This window comes from Micromys minutus, assembly GCF_963924665.1.
Source record: "Micromys minutus genome assembly, chromosome: 21".
Lineage (NCBI taxonomy): Eukaryota > Metazoa > Chordata > Mammalia > Rodentia > Muridae > Micromys > Micromys minutus.
The window spans coordinates 17,229,843-17,251,122 of record NC_137956.1 but is presented as its reverse complement, the minus strand read 5'-3'; the positions used below and the strand labels follow the sequence as shown (position 1 = coordinate 17,251,122).

Below are 21,280 nucleotides of genomic sequence, written 5' to 3'. Positions count from 1 at the left end.
TAGGTGCAGTATTCTGTCACGTATTTTAGAAGAACGCAAGTGTGTACATATGGGGGAAATGCCTAGGCATCTTATAAAGTATGTTCTAAGCTGAAATTCAGCAGCATCAGCAAAACTCTCAAGTGATCGTTTTCAAAGCATAAAACACGTTCATTGTAAAAGTTCTCTGACGTGAGGCATCTGTGCTCTAAGAGAGTATCAGACCTGGGAATGGATCCCAAGGGAAGCATTTCCTAGCTGAGTCACTCAGAAGTTCCTAGTCTTCCTGAGACTCAATTTCCTTCTCCCTACTAAAACAGTTAATGATAATTCTCACCACACACCGTAACAGAAAGGGTTACATGGGGGGTGGGGTCCAACATGGAATAGACACCAAGGAAATGCTCCACACTCCCCATTGATCTACCTCGATGGCCAATGGCTGCTACACTTTCCAGGTGCACACAAATCATCACTAACCACTCATTCATCACATCTCAAAACTATGTCAAACATCTGCTCGCTCTTTGCTTGGGAAGCTGTGTGATGTGTGAGAAAAGTGAGGGCTAGAGTCAAAATCCAGCTGCCAGAGAAGCAGCTGGCCCCTCCTGGGCCATCAGCCGTCCCATCTCACCTCCCATCCCACCGTCTCCCAACTCAATTTCCTCCCTGTAAAATTGACACCGGTGTCAACTTAGAACTGCTGAGAATAACCAAGAGGATTCGTGTAAGGTGCATGGACTTTTAAACATTCCCATTTATCTCTCACCAGGAATTGGACAGCTACATCCTGTGATACAGAAGCTATTACACAAAATTAGGTTGAAGCCTAGAGTTGTCATCTTAACCACCTCTAAATCCAGACCAAAAGTCAGACCAAAACAGACCAAGTGGCAGGAGCAACATTAGACTCCCTACAGAAAGTATACCTTCCTGTACTTCTTTCACTGAACGATCAAATACCACCAGCTAGTTTAAAACTCAATGAGATCGTTAGTAAGTATATAAGGACCATCTACTTTACTGTACTCTTCACGGAGACCAGTAAGATGGCTCTGCATGAGATCGCTTGCAGTCAAGTCTACTGGACTGAGTTCAACTTCTGGTACCCACCCCAAATTGTCCTCTTATGCATTCACACAGACATTCTCTGATACACATGCACACCCTAAATAAACAAACGAACACATAAGATGGTTTTAGACACTCTTCATGGCTAGTGAAACCTAGCAAACGATGTCCCTGCTTCAAGGAACCTAAGAATACATGGCTGGCCACAGGAGAGCACTGAGTGAGGCAGCCATACCATAAGGCAGCAGACAGGAAGGTGAACCCTGCTCCAATCAGTAACTCAACCAACTGGACATAACCATGGCAAATACAAGCCAACAACACAGGAAAGAGAACCTGACAAATACGCTCCAGTCGATCATCGCTTTCCTGTTCTGGACCTGAAAATACTACTGTATCACACAGGGACAGGCAGCCCTGATCAACCTCTCTGCGAAGTCAAACTACATCACAACCAACTCCAAATCAACGAGAAACTCAGTTACCCTGCTCCTAAAGAAAAACATCAAATTCCTTCCAAACAGAGAAGTCTAAAATCATGTATTCGATTAGCTTTTCCATATGCACTTCCACGGTAGCTTTTCTATTAAAATTTTTTCCCAACGGTCTAAAATGGCTTTCCTTGAAGTTGATGATGAGAAGAATAAACCACTCAAAAGTTAAACAGAAAACTTTAGGCCAATGACAACTGTAAAACTAAATATCTTTGTGTTTGAAGACACAGCATTTCACCCAGTAACTCTTTGACTACAACTCTTACTCAAAAGCTTTAGAGAAGAGATTCCTAAGTAGCTGACTTCAATCTGGTTGAGCATCTACCCACTAATATACAAATTAATAAACCACTTAAGTTGCAGCATAACACATACCATAGAATACACCTATTGGCAGAATATTTACTCCGAAGTATAATGCAAAATATAAGTGATTTGCAATGACAAAGTCAGATGCTGCTATGAAAACCTAGAGGTGGTTCAACCAAAAACCCTGCCTAAGAGGGGCCTCTAGTGGCTATGATCAGTTACTAACCACCCCCTCCCACCTCACAAAGATTCTGTAATCACAGTCCTTCTCACTCCTACCATCTTTCCCTTCCTCTCTCTCTACACCCTCTCTAACTTTTACTCTTTCTCTGCCCCCACTCTCTCCCTTTCTCTCTCTACCTTATTCCCTCTCTTTTGTACACACATAGCCCCAAGCAATGTATGTAGCCTTCAGTCACTGAATTGCTCTAGTCCAAAATGCCATTTTTTAATGCATAAAAACCAACAAGCAAGGCTTGCCCACCAGGAACTGTTGGGAGGAAAGCTTTCAGTGTCCCATGAATACAGGGTGCAGCCATTCGGTACAAAACCCCAAAACTTACCTAAGACTCTGGTTATGGCATCCACCTTAATTTTTAAAATGGCATCAAAGGTGATCTAAACTAGCCCAATGAAGATGATGTTTTTAAAGGCAGCAAAGTTAAGGTTAAGTTGATGAGTCTTCAAACGGTATGTCTTCCTCTATCAACCTTGGTAGGAATGACAAGGCTAAGCAATTCTGGTCCTTTTCAATGTGTGCAGAGCTACCTGCAGCCTTCTTTTTTCTTCCTGAGACCTTTCTACTCCCAAACTCTTTCTTCCCTGCCCAACCCTGGCAGCTATCACCTGACTTGCCTTTAGGCAATGTCCCCGTAGAGTATTTTATGGAAAGAAAAGAAATCACTATCTAGAAATGAGGGGAAGAATGACATTAAACCAGGGACAACTAAAGTCATGCTCAATGACACAAATGAATTAATTCACATTGCTTGACTCCTATGATCACCTAGCTCCAAAGCACACATAACTAACTACAGGTGCCCCTGACCAGAAGCCACAGAACAGCTACTCCCATGTGTGGACAACCAGAGTCCACAGTCAGCCATATGACTGATACTTAACAAAACGGAATGGGTGACAGAGAGTGCTAAAGAAAAGGAGGCAGAATGAAAAAATAAAATAAAATAAAATCGATATTCTTTTGTGATGTTATTTTTTTTAATCTTAAGGAAATTAAAACATTGTGTCTTAGACAGGGTTTCTATTACTGTGACAAAACACCATGACCAAAAAACAAGTTGGGGAGGAAAGGATTTATTTACGTTACACTTCCAGATCACAATCCATCATCAAAGGAAGCCAGGAAAGGAACTCAAGCAGGACTGCAACCTAGAGAGAGGAGCTGATGCAGAGGTCTTGGAGAGATGTTTCTTGCTAGCTTTGTTCTGCTGGCTCGCTCAGCCTCCCTTCTTATAGAACCCAGGTCCACCAGCCCAGAGATGGCACCACCCACAATAGACTGGGCCCTCCCCTATTGATCACTAATTGGAAAAAAAAATGCCTTCCAGCCGGATCTCATGGAGGTATTTCCTCAACTGAGGCTCCTTTCTCTGTGATGACTCCAGCTTGGGTCAAGCTGACATAAAACCAGCCAGTACACATTGCCTTATGGTGGGTATGGAGAAGCCATGGAAGCTGTGACACTATCTTGTACTAGACAGTTCTCCAAAGAGAAAAGCACTGATTCAACACACAAGGATGCTTATAAAGAATGGAAGCCAATCAGCTCGGGCATGGGAAGACCTACAAAAGGGAATCGACTACTAGCATGTGCTCCAGCTAAAATTCCCATTGACAGTGGCCCACCTGTGGTGCAGACTAGAAAATGGGAGGGGAAAAGGCAGCCAAGGCACAGCCTGACAGAACAGGGTCTGAAGGGTAAATCATGATTTATGAGGAAACACCATAGACCAGTCTTCTTCGAACAATGCACGTGTCTCAGTTACCGAGTATGCCCATGGGGTTCTCGAGCATATCTAAGCAAAAATGCACAGTGAGGTCAACATGAAAATTTAAAAAGAGCAAGACCTAAAAGAGGATATTTTTAAAACCCATCAGGACCAGTTTGTGCTGCCCAAATATTCTTGGATGTGTGGCTTTCCACTGGAGCACAGTCAACTTACCAGAAGCCACACTGTTAGAGAAAACTGACTCTCCCTCTCTCTTCCAGACCCTAACAACTGCCAGCAGTGGGGAGGGATTTCATAGTCAACTCCCTCCCCCTCTCCATTTTGGATGTGTACTGGCTTTGTCTTGCACAGGTCTTATACATGCTGTCACAACCCTTGGAAACAAACCTATGTACAACTTCCCTGTTGTGTCCAGATACAGTTTCCTTATAGGAAATCTTCTGGCTCTTACACTTCTGCCATCATTTCTACAATGATCCCTGAGTCTTGGATGGGGGGCAGGAAGTACAGATATATCTTCCCTTTAGTGATGAGCATCCTGTAGCAGATCATTCTCTAAGTCTTGGCCAAAGATGACTCCCTGTGTTAATTGTTTTCTACTGTAAATAGAAACTTCTTTGTGAGGCCTGAGAAATGCATTAATCTTTGGGTATACTAATAAGTCACCTTGATACTATGTCCCCAGCAGACTAATAGTAGGTTCTCCTAAAGCTGGTATTCTCATAGCTTTTACAGACTACTTTTTAGGCAAGTCACAGGAAAATAATTTGCAGATATGCTGCCACAAAAGGGTGGGGTAAGGTGCTCTCACAAGAAAACCGTGTTGTGATTTAGCAGATCTGAGACTGCTAAGGGCTTTGCGAACCCAGTCAACATCAGTAAAACACTTGGCTTGGTTATAAGTGCTTTTAACAGTATCTTGGATCCCTGGATAGCTGCTCTCATTTGCCATGCTGTCTTTCTCATGTGTATTCTTGGTGTGGATGGTATTTCAGCTTAGAGATATGACGTATGGTTCTGGGGATAGGGAGGAGTGGCCTGTGTTTAGATATGTAACCAGGTAAACTATGTTTAGAATTTTACTTAACTGTATTTATGCCATCTACATTCAGCAAGGATCTAGGGCAAACCACAAATATAACATACCAAATTAGTATCATGAGATCGAAGAGATAGCCAGAGGAAGAAAGGAAGAATATTGGTATTTCTATCAATTTGGGTTTTCCTTCCTGTATTAGATGTACTAGTTGCATCTGTGTGTGATCCTAGATTGTTGAGCCACTGTGCTGAAAGCTCCCCTCACCCCAGGAAGGTAAAAGATAAGGCCAGAGTTTTCTACTGGATGAGGCCTCTGGCTTATTAGCCTCCTTATCTTGGTTCTGTGTTGGGCTACTTTCATCATGCTGATTCTGGTTGATGGTCCTCCAGTTTGACAATGGAAGCCAGCTTGGCAGTCCTGAATCGCTCTGGGTCTCGCTTGTGACTCTCTTTGTTGCTTAACTTAGTACAATTCTTGTTTTCCTTTTATTATACCAAAAGGGAAATTGTTTTGGTGCTTAGTCTTTTCCCCTGGGAAATTAGAGATGATTTATTTTTTATCTTGTGAGTGTTATACATGCTTGTCGTATGTACGTGTGTGTATGTATGTATGTATGTGTGCCACATGTGTGCCTGGTATCCACAGAGGCCAGAAGAGGGAGTCGAATCCCCTGTAATTGAAGTTACAGGCAGTTTTTGAAAGACTATGTGAGTGCTGAAAATCAAACCTGGGTTCTCTGTGAGCATAGTAAGAGAGAGTTCTTACTCTCTGCGGCAATCACTTGGAATCCTAGAAATGGTTTGGGGGAAAACATGGCCCTATAAGCATAGTATAAGCATACTAAATATGAAAGCGGTTTTTGGTTTGTTTTGGTTCATTCAAAGTCAGCTTTTCCTCATCTTTATGAATTTTATAGATATCAAATGGAGTCATATTTTTAGTAGCTGTGCTTTGTCAGAGGACAAAACTGGATTCCTCGGTTTTATTTACTATGGCTTGAGACACATATGTATCTTTTGGAGTTTTCAATCAGAAAGTGTCATTAGAAGGACAGATGATAAATGTGATGCATGCCTCAGCAGCTTGATAGGAAAGAGACTCTGGGAGAGCTGAAGATTTTTTTTCCTTAGCTCTGCACATCGTTCATAAGATGTATGAGTGAGTGTGTGTGTGAATGTGTGTGGGGGGGGGATAAGGGAGTGTGTATAAGAAAATGTGTGAGTGTATATATAAGTATGTGTCCAAATATATATGTATGATTGTGTTTATATATGTGAGTGAGTAAATGTATGTTGTGTTTATATAAGTGAATGTATTTATATATAGTAGCATATATATCTGAGTGTATGTATATATATTTGTGAGTGTGTATATGAGACTATATCTGTGTGTATATATGTATATATATACATATGTATATCTGTGTGTATGTATGACTCTATGTATTAGTGTAGTAGTATGTGTGACTATATGTGTAAATGTATCTATAGTATATGCATGTATGTATGAGACAGAATGTACATGTATATGTGCATAGGAAAAATATATACATATATATATACATATGTGTGTGTGTGTGTGTGTGTGTGTGTGTGTTTGTGTGCTTGGGTATATACAGGAGGGTATGTCCTCTGGAGTACACAGCAGAGTTCTGAGTTGCCCAGGAAATCACAGCACTGGAGTGTATCAAATAAACCCTTACAATTAAAAAAAAGTTTTAATTTATAACAAGAACTCTGCTGTCTACTTTTGAGATTTTAAGTGAACTGTAACATGTTTGTGACAATGACCAGGGGCGTGCGTTATAATCTCTAGTGTAATGAGTAAAATAACAATAAGGGGCTACAGGTCTAGCAAGCTAGTAAAGACTGTAAATTACCAATAGCTGGTGAACCCAAAAGGATGAATGAAATGCACAGGAAGCAGCTGGGGTCCGTATGAAACAGACGGTAGATGACAGATGGAAACTCACATCGACACAATTAAATATAAACAGATTAAATAATCCTAACAGTTTTATGAATAAATCTGTATAAAATTTCTATAAAAACAAAAATTGTTTAAAATTAATAAATAAGGGATTAGAAGATCTTCGTTGTCATTATCTGTGTTAGGAATTGAGTGCGTTTCCACTAACCATATGCAAAGAAAACCCTCTGCCCACATGGCTTTACTGTGAGTTAAGAGAAGTGGCGCCAGAAAAAAAATCATAAGGAATCATACACCCTAAAAAAAGTAAAATAAAATAAACTGTAATACAAATAAATTTATGTATAAATATACATGTAGCCTAAATGAAATTTCTCATCTGTGCTGACAATAATACTCCTTCCAAGAGCCAAAAGCTATCTAACAAAAAATCCCAACACCAGACATGAAAAGCCGTCTTTCGGGTCACTAGCCTGGCTGTCCAAGAGACTCCTAAAGCGTCACACGGTATTCCTATTGCCTTTAGTGGCCCCCAACAGAGCTGGAAGATAAGTCTCTATTGCTGAAGACACCATAAACTTCAGAAACAGGGTTGAGACCCCTGAGCTGGAAATGATGCCTCTTCCGTGAAGACTAGCCTTCACGGTGCCAGGAGGCACCACGAAACCTTCAGTGGACAGAAGGAACCAACAGTCTACACAGTTGTGATGCCTATGAACCACAACAACGGGAGGCTTAGAACAATAACCTAAAGGTACAGTATCTTGGCAATAGTCAACAGCAGTTCTAACTGGACGTAAGGCCCACTCAACAAGAAGAAAATCATACCTGGTACTGAAAACCTAGCCAACTACCCAGAACTAGTGAAGTCATGGATCTTAGAGAAGAACCTACAATCACTACTTTACTAAGTCAGCATAATCCCTAACTACCTTTTAAATATCTGCTCTTACACAGAGACAAATGGAGTCCTTACCCATCATGAAGAAAGTTCCCCTTTGCAACTGCTGGAGCGTATAACAGAATACCACAACCAATCAAAATGCAGGGCTGGGGAGCCAAGTCTCAGTGAATGCAGCTACAAACCAACTCCCACACCTAAGGTTCAGGAATGGTTGCAGAAGCACCTACAAAAGTTCTTCTGTAAAAGCCAGAAGAACTGGGAGTTTGTTGTGAGACTGTGTCTCTCAGTAATGTCACAAGCTACACCTATAAAAATCTCACCAACATGACAGACCAAATGACCAAATATGAGCCGCACAAGGACAATAGACATCCTAATGAGGACTGGTGGGAGGGCAAGAGGCCTCAACCCATGACAAAGAAGTATAAGCAAGTAAGGAATGCCAAGGGCAGCAGAATAATCTTCCCCAGGGAAGGGCATACAAACTGAAACATACATACAAGTCCACTATACAGAATGAGGGGGTTGTACTTATATATTTAGGACTATATATAAATATACATATGCATATATGTATGCAATAATAGTTAATGAGAAAAGAGGCCATAAATTTGAAAGAAATGAGGGTTATAAAGGAGGATTTGGAGAGAAGAATGAGAGAGGGGAGATAATGTTGTTATAATAATAAAAAAATTAAAAAGCAATTACAAAGAGAGAAAAGAGGTTGGGTGAGTACAGAGAGAAGTGAATCTAGGAAGAGTTGGGATGAGTAGGATCAAAAGACATTACATGAAATTCTCAAAAGAACTAATAATATTTTTAAAATTTAAAAACAGTAGTCACAAAATTCTCGAAATCTTAGGATTTATTTGCTATATCAACAAATATAGAGAAAAGAGAGAGAGAGAAACACCTGTAATTGTTATCTTGACTTTAGTAGAGGAGATCACAAAACAGAAGATCTGGCTTTTCCCTGGGCACTAATGTAAGAATTGACACTCTATAAACTACGCAGAAGTCAATGCGTTAAGACACTGGTTATAAACTGAGCTCTATTCTTCAAAGACAACTGTGTGGATTTACTAAGTAACAGGGCATCAACAATCTAATCTAAATATCAGGACAGAAACCATAATTCAGAGTAGCCAGATTCCCACAGTATAACATTCAGTCTGTGGCCCACGGGATCAATCTGATATAACTAGAGCAAGATCCTAAGTAATAATGTGGTTGATTATAGAGAAAAAAAGACTTTCAAAAATGAAGCCAAACCATTTACCTCACTAAATTAAACCAGGCTTGCTGAACCTATCCAGTGAGAAGTCAGCTGAATGGGTGACGTCAATGGTCCTGACACTCTCTCTTTATACCCCTGTTTCCCACAGAAGTCAATGTAAGTTGCCTACAAGGACAACACTAGATATTTTAGACAGAGAAAACCATGGGAGGACAAAGACAGTCTAAAAGAATCTGGTTGTTTGAATCTTAAACTACAGCCCCTGTACCATCCACATCAGAGATTTAAACTTTACATCAGTGGAAAATGCTCATGCAACTCACAATTTCAAAATGGTTCTTTTTAAACATCCAAAACAGTTGACAGAAGGCCTTAGGGAAACAGTGATGCATCAGTTAAAGACTTATACCTTACAAACTGTATCCACATCCCAAGGCACAATTGTCCGCAGATCGATGACTTCACAGGACACTCCAAGCTTTTCTTGGGCCATGGAAGCCACCTCCCGGATGACATGAACCTGAAAATGAGGGGAAATACAGAAAGAATGACTAGAATGGCTTGGAGCTGAAAGACTAGTTGAATGTCAGCATCATTCATAATGATACTGTTTGCAGTTGGAGAAATGATCTGCAGGGAGAATTAATGTTGATCACCAAGTCACAATCAAGGACAAATATCTAGAAATCAGTTCGCAAAAACTGCCAGGAGAAAAGGAGAAATAGTCATCCCAAAAGCTCAGAAGGCAAACAGGCAGAGGAAAGGGGAGGATAACTATGGAGTATACAGAGAACCCACACACCACCAACATTTAAAAAAAGGGGGGAAGGGACGGAACAAGAGTTCTAAACAGAAAACAGCTAAAGAAAGTAGAAAGAAAAGTCAGTAATCCCAAAGGCTAAAGACTAAATGGTTTCATAGACAAAATAGCAAGTATCCACACAAAACCAAGAATTAAGTACTGGGTTTAATAACTAGGAGAGGAACTGAAGAGATGGCTCAGTGGTTAAGAGAAATTGCTGCTCTTGCAAATGAACTGGATTCAATCTTTAGCATTACACACGATGGCTGACAGCCAGGTCACAGACAGACAGACAGACAGACAGACAGACAAAGTGGAGAGCTATGACAACAAGCCCTGCTGTTACGGCTGAACCAAATCCCATAGTGAAACTCATTAGGAAAGAGAAAGACAGCTTAAGATACCTAAATCTGTCACAGGATCATAGGTCAGGTGGTCCATGTGGCCAGCAAAGTACTCATGAGAGAGAGCAAGGAGAGGATGTGAAAGACCTCAGAGCAAAGTGTAACACAGATATGCAATACGAGCTATAAAGGTGTTCTTACCGGGCACCGTTGTATATACCCACTTAAGATCTCAGTATGACTAAATAGGTACCTCCACTCACAAAATGAGTAAATGCCAAGGAAGGAAAGTATAACATAGGGACTAAGCTAATAACTATGTTGCTTATAAACTGGGCACAGTGGTAAGAGCCAGCAATCCCGGCACTTGGGAGGTACAGGCAGGAGAAACCGAAGTTCAACTGCATCATCAGCTGCTTAGCAAGTCCAAGACCAGACCTGAGCACCATTCAGTCTCTGTTTAAAGGCAGTCATGGCTAAACAAGGTGCAGAGGATAAGTAATACTTGGGTTCTCAGCCTTAAGTAAAACATTCCACCTGAGGCTCAGGGACAATGCAGTAGAGGGGCCAGAAAGAGCTGGAAGATGGGAGAAGAGCTGTAAAATCACCATCTTCTTGGCAAGACACTCACATTGAAACCAAAACCTTAGACCAGCATTTGGTCTTCACAAGAATGGGCGCATCATCAATGGCCAATCCTGAACACAGAAAGAGTTTAGGGACACCACATCACACTGTGCAAATATTTACTACTGGTAGATGTATAGGGAAGAGGAACTACTGCCTTCAGACTAGTAACCCCGACTAGGCTCCGGTGGATAGCTCCCATCCAGTGCTCACATGGATATATCTGAGGTTAAACTGACTGGGTCACAAACGTCATAAATCTAGGAACGAGACTGAGTAGCATAAAGGAGGGGCAGTGATAAAGATGAAAGAGAAGAGAGGGGGTTAGAAATGAAAGTAATCAGAGTACATTGTGTGTGTATGTGTATGTGTGTGTGTGTTTGTGTTTGTGTGTGTTGTGTGTGTGAATGAAAGTGTGAAAGCAGAAAATCAATCAAAAAACAAAGATAAATAAAACCCTGCTTTGAAAAGAAGTTGGATCACTTACTTAAAATTTGCTCAGAGAAGATCATATGCCTCCTCAGTCTGCATGCACACATGCACATGTGCACTACAGTAGCAAACTATCGATTAACTTGATTGGGGCCATCGTTTAACAGTATGTACATATGTGAAAATCACTGTGCTATGCACCTTAAATCATTTGTATCTGTCAGTTATGCCTTAATAAAGACGGAGTTGAGGATGAAGATCATTAGTATGGAGACCATCTGAGACATAAAGAACACACCCAGAATGACAAACAAGAGGTCCCCAGTGCAGTGTGGCCTTAGCAGGTAATCAGCATTACAGACCTGAGTACCCCAGGCAACCAGAGTCACATCGCTGCCCTCCTGGATGACTTCAGCCTGAGACAAGGGGATCTTGTAGGGCTCTACTGGGACCTGTTCCACTAAACACATAACGAGAGAGAAAGACAAAGGGTAATTAATGTCTCCGAAGTGACACGTGTATGTATCTGAAAGAATATAAGAAATCTCGGTGTGAGAGGGTCTCATGGCTGAAAGCTTCATGTAAAACTATAAATTTTATCATATAGTTCTATGACACCACAGCCCAGATAAATATGTGCAGCAGTTGAAATATATCATCTATCCTGAAACATGAAAGACCACAGTCAGAAACTGAATAAATCTTAACAAAGCATGTTTTAGTCCAATTTAACTCATCAAAATTGTCAAAGCGCAAGAACTGAGCATTCAGTGGAAGGATGCTGACCAAGAAAAATGGGCTGTGGTGGATGGAATTCTCTGTTAAATGTTAAAATGTTTATACATTTGGGTCCAGTGAAATGGTTCTGCGTGTGAAAGTTCTTGCAGCACAAGCTGGAAGACCTGAGTTCAATTCCAAGAACCCACATAAAGGATCAGGAAAGAAAGGCCACTGGACACTATCAAACCTTAAAAAAAAAAAAAAAAAAAAAAGAAAGAAAGAAAGAAAGAAAAGCCACTGGACAATGTGTCCTCCTACTCCATGAACATACTTTGTCATACTCACACAAAACCATTTAAAAGTTAATTTAAGGAAAGCTCAAAAATTACTAACAAATTTGCCAAAGCCCTATGTCACTGTTCAAGTAAGTTCTTAAGTTCTTACACCAGTTTTCTATCAAGCAGGAAATACATGGACATCTGAAACATAGGGGAATCACACAGTAGGATTAAGTTTATTGTGTTTCATTTTTGTACTTGGCATCGATGAAACATATTACCCGTAAGTGACCAACAGATGGGGAAATGGACAGACACAGAGACATGTTTGACCAGGGGACTAAATTCTATTAGGCTGTTAACCATCAGGAAAGTCAGGACCAAACTGAGGACACCTGGCCAAAGATAGCACCCTGGCCCTCTGCCATTAGACTTCATGCTCTAGCTGCAAGATCACAGGCCAGCAGAAAGGACGGGAAACCAACACACATTCGATTCTGCTTGTGAGTCAGAGAGGGACATGCAAGAACCCCGTCTTCCTGTCTTATAAATCAAATGTCAGCTGGTGAATAGCAAATCCCTGGAATAAGGGCTCTGAGGCTGGCACACTACCATGATGGCTTGGCATCTTGGCACATCTTCTTTGAAAAATTGCCAGCAATGACTGCCTTATTGTCTTAAATAAATTACCCAGAACAATAAGGCCTCATTACTTTAGCAATTAAAGAACAGCATGGCAAACAATGCTGTGTTCTCTCTTTTTTTACATCATACAGAAAATGTGATTCTGGGAAAGGGATATTAAGACCAAATTGGGGGCCATGAACCGTCTATAGGGGGCAAGTCCTGGGTAAATGGCAAGAACCAATGTCTCAGCCACATGGGAGTACTGAGCCTTCCCCAGGTAAGGCTCAGAGGGATGGCAAAGCCTTCCACTAGTCCAAGGTGAGTGCTGACAGCATGCACAGAAAATGTCCACGTTCAATTTTCTAGGCCCCGTCCCCATGTTTACAGCCTGAATATTACCCGTGTGTGGACTAATCCTACCAAAATTAGCTGAACCTGACTCCTTATTGAGTAGTACATCAAACCCCGCCTCCCTGCTCAACTGTGTATACTTAATAGGCTGAGCTTCTTCGGGGTGCTGCAGTTCCTCCATTCAAGATCCCAAACCACCGAATCCAGTCTTCTCGTACATTGTCTGTGTGTGACCCACTTCTTCCTTCCCCATCAACCCAGGCAGGTCAGTCCCTGGAGCCATGCTGAAGGCCGCAGACCTCTTCCGAGTTCTTCTCTGCTTTGCACCGGCTTAATCTTAAGCACTCGACAGTAAGAGCACAGCCTGAATATGCTCATTTGTAAGTGATCCAAGCTGGATGAGCCAGTGAAAATCCACAGGTACTCCGTAGTTATGCTGGTTTAAATGATCATTTAAATGATATCCCAGAAAGTTATTTCAAACTTGCAAGCATGCATTCCTATGTGTTATATGCTTTCTGAAAAGGAGCAAGCAACAGGAGTTGGGACTCCGGCAGTGGGAGCTACGGAGCATCACATATGCTCAGAGCATGCACACCAACTGAATCCACTCCCCCCTCCCTCGTGCTGATCGCTCTCACATCCTAACAGCGATGCACAGGGAAATCCTCGGCACCAGATCCACAGCGCCCAGCGATGGCAGTACAACTGAGTGAGCAGGAAGTCCTTATGAAGCCTAAAGGAGGACAGTTACTGGGCAGGACGGGTTTTATAAACAAATATTTAAACCTCTCACCTCGACACTTGCTTGCACATGAGAACACATTTACATGCCTAACACATGTTCACTTACAGACCCACGGCATGAACATGTTCATTTTATTTACAAATAGCTCCTTTCATTTCCCATGCTTTTCCCCCAATTTTCTTCTAATAAGCCATCTTAAACAGATTTTTGTGCAAGAAACAAAAAGCATAAATAATATATTCACTATGTATAATATAGTCATCCAATATATCTAAGCCTCAATAAGACCAAAACAAACAAACAAACAAACCCTGCAGCCACTCATACTATTGAAAAATGCAGCCTTCTCTGGGAAATATAAAGATAAAAGATACTATTGCTCAGAAAATAAAAACATGATATCAACATATCACCAGGCACTCTGGGGATGGAGGAGAAGGTAACAGCCTGTTTATGGAAACCAAAGAGGTCTCACCAAGTATGGCACAAGTTTGGGAAGTCTTGGAAACAGAGGTGGTTGGCATGAGAGACAATAAAGAAGGATCCTGGTCTATCTGGAGAGCTAACCTCAGGACAGCCAGGGGTACCCAAAGAAAACCTATCTCAAAAAATAAAATTTGAGAGGAAACTAAAAGCATAGAAATGTGCCACCAAGAATACACAGCATCTAAGAAAACAGACATGATATTTGCCAATGCCTTGAAAGAATTTGCCAATGCCTTCCGATTTCCCATATTAATTACTTGCACTGATCTTCATGCTACAAAGTCCCCCCGTGAAGTGTGAGGGACCATCACAGGTACATGGGGGTCATCGATCCCTCCCCACACATGAACCTCAAGAATGGCAGTTTCCCCACAAATGTGAGACATGGAGAGAGCATTATTATACCTGATGCCCTGACAAGATATAAATGTTCCCTGTGTAGAAAAGTACTGCGCATTTCTGGAATGTTAGCCCATGGTGTCTGGTGATTAAATATACTTAATGTCTGCACTGCATCCTGAAAACATCCTGTCTCACCTATTAGTCCCGTGGGAAAGGGGGAGAGGGACAAATCTGTCCAAACAGAAGCCAGGCTCCAGCATTATCTCTGCATCCAACTTGGTCATCTCTGACAAATTATTATATGACTTTTGTGTCCCAGGATCCCACTTGTGAGTATAGAAATATCACAGGAACATGGGGACACATTATCTTAATCACAACAGACATCTATCTTTTGTGTTCTGAGGAAGAAGACAGCATTACAATCTCCAAAGCTTCACTGACCCCATCAGTAAAGCTACATGGGACATTTCCAATCCAGGAAGAATTACTCTTACCTACAGGGCCATTTGCTGTATAAATCTCACAGAGAGGCTGTGAATTAATACTCATTTTTTTTGAAATTTAGTACAAATAACGCAAATGAAGCTATTAGTAAACAATGCACCTGTCAGTGGATCAGAGCCACAGCCAACACTCTGTAACCTCTTTGTATCCTGGACAAGCTTAACTACAAAGACAGAAGATACAAAGCTCATATCTATGCATGCCAGACAATGATTCCCTTGAGACATATTAGTTCAATTTTATTTTTTTTACAACTTTATTTTTAAAAAGACAAGAGATACATATACAGATTATTAAAACGCATTTTAGCGTAAATATATATGAATATATTTTTCATAGCACTTGATTTTTTTAAAAGTTTGATAGTATATGTATTGAAATCTTAGTATTTACAAAGATCATAAAGTATATGTAAAACAAAACACAACATGGAAATAGTCAGTTTTTGGTATGTAAAGATTAAACCTAATGATTTTTAACTACCAAAAATTGCCACAAGGCTATCTTCTTAGCTCTTGAGTTATTAATGGTTTAAGAGACTTGACTATTTAAAAGCCATCTGAACAAATGCTACAAGAGTCCGCAAGTATCCTGCATGTGACCAGAAGACTTCTCATGCAGATACTTTTCTACATAATCATTTTAAGGTTGTAAGTGTCTTTATGCACGCCATTATTTCAGAAGGCCATGTTTTCTTACCACTGAAATGTCACTAAAGAACCTATTGTTTCTAATTCAATGGCAATGTTACTCTGGAAAAGTCTATACCTTTTCAACTTATGTGTACCTGATATCACTTTAGTGCATGTGTGAGCGTGGGTAGTACGGGTAGTATGGCTACATGTGCATGTGTGAACATGTATGTGGAAGCCAGAACACAACCCTCAGGTGTCACCTTCAGAAACATCACACACTCCTTCGAGTCAGGGTCTCTCACTGGTCTGGAGCTCATCAAGTATACTTGACTGGCCAATGGGCCGCAGGATTCCTCCCGCCTCTGCCTCCCTAGGGTTGGCATAGCAAGTGCACATTATCATAAACAGCATTTTTACATGGGTTCTGGTGATCAAACTCAGTTCTTCCTGATTGTAACATAATTATTTAACTGAGTCACACAGGGTGGGAGTAGGGTGTGGGGAGGGAGACACAGAGAGAGAGAGAGAGAGAGAGAGAGAGAGAGAGAGAGAGAGAGAGAGATGGAGACAGAGACAGAGACACAGAGAAAGACAGACTGATACAGAGACAGAAAGGAGAGAAGAAAGAGAGCCCCTGAAGTCACTTTTAATAATCACTTAATTGAATAATCACATCCTCCATGCCCAGCGTTTCTGCATGAGACAGAATGCTGCTTCAGGATGGTTGGCCAGCAGGCAGGCAAAGGCAGTAGTGATATGACAGATAATCTCTCTGCTCTTTGCAAGACTTGCAGTTAACCTCAGTACATTTTGCAGTCCTGTTTGACATGACAAAGAAAAGCTTCCATGGGACGGATACTTCATAACTCAGAGTGCAGGGAACTTTAACCACGTCTGCAGCCTTTTCCATCTTCTCAGATACTCAGAGTAATTTTTTCCAAGCAATCAGCAGTATGTTACATATCCAGGTTGGCAACAGTGCCACTAAACCAATTGTACTAACAACTGTTCATTCTTCTTTAAAACACTGGGATTTCTTTGGCTGTTCCAAATGAGACACACATGAAGATTCAAAGCTGCCATCCACAATGAAAGCAAACACGTGAGGGTTATAGTTCTGCATCTGGGTTACCTCACACGGACAGGCTGTTCACAGCCATTTACTTACAAATTTCATTGTTCTTAACGGCCGAATAATATTCCCTTGTATAAATGCACCACATAGAGATCAGAAAGGCTCATGGGGGGGGGGGCTTTCAAGGTGGGAAAGGACGCAGCAATATAATGGATAAGGGTGAATAATGGCACCGGAAGAGTTAAATGGGCTGGGGTTTGGAAGAGAAAACCAAAGAAAAGGGAGAGATGACTGACACTAAAGATTTTCTGAAAACATGAAAAACTACTGCAGATGCTTCCTAAAATATAAACATTTCATATATAAAGACTGTAGGTACACTTTTCCAGGACAACTATTTCCCTCCTAGATACAGCAATAGATAACTAATAAAAACCCAATGTCAGGAATGGGTTAAGTCTATCAGAGTTGTGGGCCAGTTAGGTCCTATAGACTCTCAAGTCTCACAGGCTATTCCCACTTCTCAGTCACCCTCCTGAGCTAACGGCCAGCCCCTGCTGCTGAGTATATGTCACATATTTTGCCATAAACCATGGAGAAATCAAGCAGGTACTGACCTGGAAGCTTAATCCTTACTGGCTAGTTTCTACAAGGAAGTCACTATGCATGCTACTAGAGGAAGAAAGTAAAACTCGGGCTTCTCCAGACACACTGACTAGTGCAACAGTGGCACAAATAGCACAGGAGTAACCTCTAATTAGTAACTTTCTAATTAGAAATAAGGCCTCATCCCCAAGATGGAACCCATATGTGGGGAGCCAAGAGCCAGTGTCTAGCTAGACAAGACATACACCCTAGAGGAGGACCTACTCTGATTAGTATGATTACTATGATTACAGTATTAAACCAACTCCTAATGATGTCTTCTTATAGCATCTCTCAAACCTCACTGAAGAAGCTTCTTTTTGCAGTCAGTGGTTGAAGTGTGGAATTTCCAGTTTCATTGAGGACTCAGTTGTGTCATGTGATGTAATTCTGGAAGCTGTCTTATGGGAGGATGCTTTGATAAAGAACATGAGAGGATGTTTTGCTGAGAACAGACACACGGTGCTTTCCTGGAAGCTGCCTGGTGAGAGGGCATGTGATGTTTTGCTGAAACAGATGCTTGGGAGGACACGCGATGTTTGGAAAGAGTGTAAGTAGAACCCAACTGACAGCAGACAGCGCTCTGGCATTGGTTTGCCTTGCTAGTATTCCTTGGGTTTCACCTTGCTGGTGTTCGCTGATGAGGCTCTGAAATTGATTCTCCTTGCTTTCTTAACTGATCTTTGCTTGTGGTGGTTTTGTAGAAAGAAATGTACCAAACCGCATCTGGTGCTGTTCTGGCTGCTTCTTATTCCTACAGGGTACGTGTGCTGATCCTCAGAGTCTTGCAACTTCTTATGGATCAAGCCACTGCTGATTCCTGTTCGGTGTTTTGCTAGTGGACTGGACAGCTGACAAGGAAGATGGGAATTTCCCCAAAGAACTACTTCTAAACAGGCCCAGTTCCCCCTTGTCCTATTAGCCATCTTGCTCTCCTTTCTTGTGCAACAGTGATGGGCTATAAGGAAGGTTGAAGCGTTTAAGAACCCTTATCAAAGTAGGTTTCAAAAAATATAAGCCTACAAGCAGTGATTAGAGCTTAACAACTAGCCAAGGTGCAAAGAATAATTGAAGGCAGAGGGCTCAGACTTAAACTGGACATCTCTATCACACTCCCTTACTGCCAAGTCTCAGAGTGCTGAAAAACTAAGAGCCAGAGGTAGAGGCTGAAAGGAAACAATGTTTTCCAGACACACTAGAACAGGTGCAAATATGAACTCACAATGGTTGTGACTTGTGCAAGCTCAAATCAGTCAAAATCCCAGTATGGAGAGGGGAAAAGGGCATGAAGCCCCATCCATAGCTGATGATCTATTGGTACTTTATAGATGCTGAACAAAAGAGAGTTATCGTTAAGGGTTCCAGCAGTATATGGCTCCAGCGGGTCTCACATGCTTCAGTGGATGGCCACACAACCTAACAGTGTTTAGGCAACACCAATGAGGCTTGATGAGTAAAAAGAAAAAAAAAACAGAAGAAGAAAGAAATACACAAAATTGATCAAATATGAAATTGGGAGAGGTTGTAGGAGGAGGTAAATCTGATCAAAATACAATGTATGAAATTTTCAAAGAGATAATGAAATATTTAAAAGTGAATTGTATTCTCAAGTGCATTTTCTATAGCTAAAAATATATGAATGTCATATGAGAAAAATAATTGAACACTAAATCACAGTTACTACATATCAGCAACAGAGAACTAGGAAGAGGAAAATCACTTAACACAAGAACCGAGGAAAGGAAAAAAAGTAAAAAAATGACTGTTACTCCCAGTTTAAAATGGGTCACTGTTTTGTTAAGCTAATAAGAAGAAAAGCACCAATAAATTGATGCATCTTTTCAGAATTTTCCTTTTTAATTTAAGCAATTACGTTTTTATTTAAAAAACAAAAATGGGAGCTAGAGGGATGGCTCAGTGATTGGGAGCTCTTAATGCTCTTGAGTTTGTCTCCCAACACACATCAACAGCTGATAACTGTCTGTAACTCCACTTCCAGAAGACATTGGGCTGGTCTCTGCAAGCAACATGGCACACACAAACTCATGCAGGCACACACACATACCGAAACAAAAGCATGGGCCTAATAAATTGGGTTGGGTTATCCCTAAAACTCTTCCACACTCATGGCAGTTCTCAGTCACTTACAGCCACCAAACACTGGTTTCTACATATAGTGGAACATCACTTTCGAACTGATACAGAAAGGAACTAAACAGCTGGCACTGGAGACTCGGGTTACCTCCGTCGTGAGTTACAGCCTGGTTTGCCTCTTGCTTCTGAAAATTAGTAAACCACTGAGCAACAGAAGAACGACACTACTTCAGATCTTGGAACATCTCTCTCTCTCCTGGCAATACAAGTCAGTTTTCAAAAACTAAGTGGATAAAGTGAAATGGAAGCCCCAGTGCATGAACCTTCAATAAATGACAGTGGGCTCATACAATGGATATAAACATAAGGTATATGTATATGTCTCAGATTGTCAAGTACTTTTTTCTTCATAACTGAGATTCATTTCCCGATCAACTCATTAGCAGTCAGGTGCTAGAGGCAGAAGTGCAATTACAATATTTACAGGTCAGTAGCTTGCTGCAGAGAGAAGTAACCTACTTTCCTCGGTAGAAACAACTTTTCTTACAATAATAAAAACGATAATAATAGTAATATTATTATTGTAATAATGATGAACAACAACTATCCATACAACCGACAGGCATGCTCACCCTCTGAATGATGCCGTAATATTGTGCAGAACCATCACAACTGCAATAATAATGAACAATGACTATTCACACAACAGGCTGTGACACAGCAATGCAGATAAACTAGATGCAGGTGACAGCTAGATTGGGCAAAAGAAGACAAACGGAATACATGGGAGACTCCATTTCCACAGAGCCCAGCTAGTCTAAAATAAGCATGAACAGCTAACCTAATCGCAATCAGAAAGCAACTAGGCTTAGAGCTGAGAGAATAGACGGGCAAGAAGAAAAGAAGAGGAAAGGGCTTGCAGGAGTGATGAAATCTCCTGCATCTTGTTTTGCACAGTGACTGCGTGGATGTATGCGGCTGTCAAAAACCCACCAAACCGAACACAATGGCTGTGTGTTTTCCTGTACATAAATTACACCATAACAAAAACATGTGGCTTCAAATTTAACTGTTCAAAAGTAATTTGCCAAAGTAATGTTCTTGAATTCCGGGAGTAGGAGGATACATTTTAGATAAAATAAATCATTTGATATTTAAATTTTCCATTACAGCTGAGAAATAAGTAGTCACAGATGTGTGTTTATGGAATTGTGATTGTGAGCTAAAGGAAGGGCCACCAGGCATCTTGGTGTACAGCAGAGAGACTCCCAGAGAAGCCCCATACCACAGCACACTGTTAACCGGCCTCACCAGAGTCCCCTGATCTAGAGGACATAGGAGTTGCTTACATAAAGTAGACTTTCAGTGTCATGAAGTACAACACGAACCTTCACTTGCTCTTTCAACCCACATGGACTAAACAGAACTAAGCGTGATCGTGTGTTCTTGTTGACATTTTACATCCCACAATCAACATTTAACTAAATGGGTTTTCTCCAAAGTTTTACATCTGAGAACAAAATTAAGTATCATAAAACTCAATCTATAAGGAAAGTGGAAATCAAGGTTGGGGAAAAAAGGATTTTTTTTAAAAAAAATTAACCGTGTAAAAGAATGTAAGGACAGTCACAAATA

General features: G+C 41.0%; 1 protein-coding gene across 1 annotated transcript in view; it reads right to left on the bottom strand.

Moving 5' to 3' along the window:
* Window positions 1–21,280, bottom strand: part of BCKDHB (branched chain keto acid dehydrogenase E1 subunit beta) — a 159,930-nt gene that overhangs the window by 87,567 nt on the left and 51,083 nt on the right. Inside the window, exons 7-8 of the mRNA XM_080934641.1 lie at window positions 11,500–11,597; window positions 9,342–9,452 (exon numbers count right to left, since the gene is read on the bottom strand). Coding sequence (XP_080790767.1) covers window positions 9,342–9,452; window positions 11,500–11,597 — 209 coding nt within the window. The remainder of the gene's footprint in view (window positions 1–9,341; window positions 9,453–11,499; window positions 11,598–21,280) is intronic.